The following is a 2,488-nucleotide window of genomic DNA, read 5'->3' as shown; positions in this document are numbered from 1 at the left end:
AAAATAGGAGTAATTGATCCCACTTTCTTTAGAAGAGCAAAGGGTGAACATATGATGCTTGTACAAATACATGTGGATGATATCATCTTCGGATCCACAGATCAGAGGATGGTGGATGATTTTACTAGGCTCATGACCAATAAATTTAAGATAAGCATGAATAGAGAGATTAACTTCTTTCTAGGACTCCAAGTTAAACATATTCCTCAAGGAATCTTCATCCATCAAGAAGATTATACCTCTGAACTGCCGAAGAAATACTTAATGGATAACTGCTCTTGAGCTAAGGTACCCATGGCATTCGGCTATAAGATCTCCGCTGACCCCTCCGGAGAACCTATTGATCACAAGACCTATAGAGGTGTCATTAGGTCTCTCATGTATCTCACTGCTAGTCGACCGGATATAGTGTTTGCAACGGGTGTATGCACAAGGTATCAGGCTAACACAAAATTGTCTCACATGACCGTAGCCAAACAAATTCTTCGATACCTAAAAGGAAGAAAGTCTCTTGGCCTATGGTATCCTGCAGGCAATGAATTTAGTCTTCAAGCGTTTATTGATGCTGATCATGCTGGTTGCAAGCTGGATAGGAAAAGCACCTCTGGTGGATGTCAATTCTTGGGTGGAAGATTAGTCAGCTGGTCCTCGAGAAAACAAGGTTGTGTGTCATTGTCTACCGCAGAAGCTGAATATGTGGCTGCTGCTAGTTTTTGTTCACAAGTGTTATGGATGAAAACACAACTGCTGGACTACGAGTACAAAATGTTGCAGATACCAATCTACTACGACTATGAGAGTGCCATAGCGATTTCTCACAATCCTATCCATCACTCAAAGACCAAGCATATTGAACTTCGGTATCACTTCATCAAAGACCACATTCTGAAAGGTAACATTGAACTCATCTTTGTCCATACACATGAAGAGATTGCTGATGTGTTTACAAAGGCACTTGACTCTACCAAACTCAATGCATTGTTACACATGTTAGGAATCATGCATCCGGACCCTCAATTCTTCTAGAATTGATAGCTACCGCAGACCATTCATGGTCTCCATTGCGGTTCTAAATGAAAGATATTTATAATAAACGGTTTTGGAATATCATGTGTACTGCAGTTGTATACCGCAACCATATATTATACTTACCTCTCATTGGTCTTTTGTTTGTTATTACTAATCTCTTTTTCAAGTGCTCTTGTCAGTTTCTACTACCGTGATCATTCACAATGGCAAAGGATCCATCCGTAGTGACGAGTTCATGCGCAACATCTTTTTATTAAATAAAAAAATAAAAATAAAAAAAACCTTTTCAAAAATAAACCATAGTGTGCTATTTAATGACTCTTCATTAAATAGAACATTAAATGAAAAAAACATTCCTTGAGAAACTGTCATCTTTCTTTTTCTTAATTTTTTTTTTGTGTCAGACCTATATTAGGTATCATGACAAAAAAGATTGGTTTTTCATAAACACATCCCAACCAAGCCCTTTCCTCTACCCAGAACGTCCCATCAGTTACAACCTCCACTCCCTATCCACACGTTTACTGGACGTAACGTCACACATCGGACTTTTCATTAAATGCTACCCTTTTTTTAGAGAATCCTTAAAATCTTTTAGAAACCGTTTCGATTTTTATGTGGCTAAGATTAAATCTTAATCCATGTGATTCCCCCGAAAACGATTTTTTTTACCTAGGGTAAATTCCTTTTACAGTTCATCCTCTCCCCTATATAAACCCTTCGTCTTCTCCACTAACGCTTTATGCTTTCAGAACCCTCAAACCCTCAAATCCTCAAAAGCTCACTACAATCACAGCTTCTCTAATTCTCAGACACTTTCAATCTTCTACAATGGTGAAATCAAATGTATCAAAGAAACCAGCTAAGGCCACTGGATCTCGAAGCTCCAACCCCACAGACTCTCCCACAATTGCTTCCAGTAATTTCCGAGCAATATTTGATGATCATTCCTCATACAATGCCCCACTCAAGTTGATGATCAAGTTCTTAAAGAATCATCCATTGTATGGACCATTCGATGCTTTCACAGATGTGGTTCCATTGTCTACACTCTTTAAATGCGTCTTTTCTGCATATCGTCCACTCAAAAACCTCCAAGAAGTTCATCTCAACCTTGTTGACGATTCACTAGTTATTCTGTCAAAAGAGAAGTTTCTCAACGCTAGTATTCTTTTTATTCACCCATCCATCAAGTTTTTCACTCCATCAATGGATGATATCACATCTTCTCTCTATCAGATGGGATACCAAAAGAAGATCAAACGCATCGGCGAAATCAAGAAGAACTAAATTCCCGCGGTGTGGCAATACATATGCCACTATGTCATCCGCAGTCTCTCCGGCAGAACCGGAGGCATAACACAAGATGGGTCTAAAACTGCTGGAACTTGTATGGAGCATTTTCATCGGCCACGATGTTAACTACGGTCAAATCCTTTCGGATGATTTTTGCTTCAGT

General features: G+C 39.0%; 1 protein-coding gene across 1 annotated transcript; it reads left to right on the top strand.

The window, feature by feature from the left end:
* Positions 1 to 294: 294 nt before the first annotated feature.
* On the top strand, positions 295 to 1,476 carry LOC145016930 (secreted RxLR effector protein 161-like). Its single transcript, XM_078975082.1, has 2 exons — positions 295 to 860; positions 1,434 to 1,476. Exons 1-2 carry the CDS (start codon positions 295 to 297, stop codon positions 1,474 to 1,476), a joined length of 609 nt encoding a protein of 202 aa, XP_078831208.1.
* The last annotated feature ends 1,012 nt before the right edge of the window (positions 1,477 to 2,488 follow it).

The sequence above is a fragment of the Lactuca saligna genome, chromosome 9 (genome assembly GCF_052625555.1).
Source record: "Lactuca saligna cultivar CGN05327 chromosome 9, ASM5262555v1, whole genome shotgun sequence".
NCBI classification, from domain to species: Eukaryota; Viridiplantae; Streptophyta; class Magnoliopsida; order Asterales; family Asteraceae; genus Lactuca; species Lactuca saligna.
This window is presented reverse-complemented; position numbering and strand designations above follow the sequence as displayed.

Excerpts from the sequence above, each read along its gene's own strand:
- LOC145016930 (XM_078975082.1), top strand. The coding sequence starts at position 295 with ATGGCATTCGGCTATAAGATCTCCGCTGACCCCTCCGGAGAACCTATT. Across the intron at positions 861-1,433 it reads ACCAAGCATATTGAACTTCG|ACCTATATTAGGTATCATGA; the intron begins GTATCACTTCAT and ends TTTTTGTGTCAG.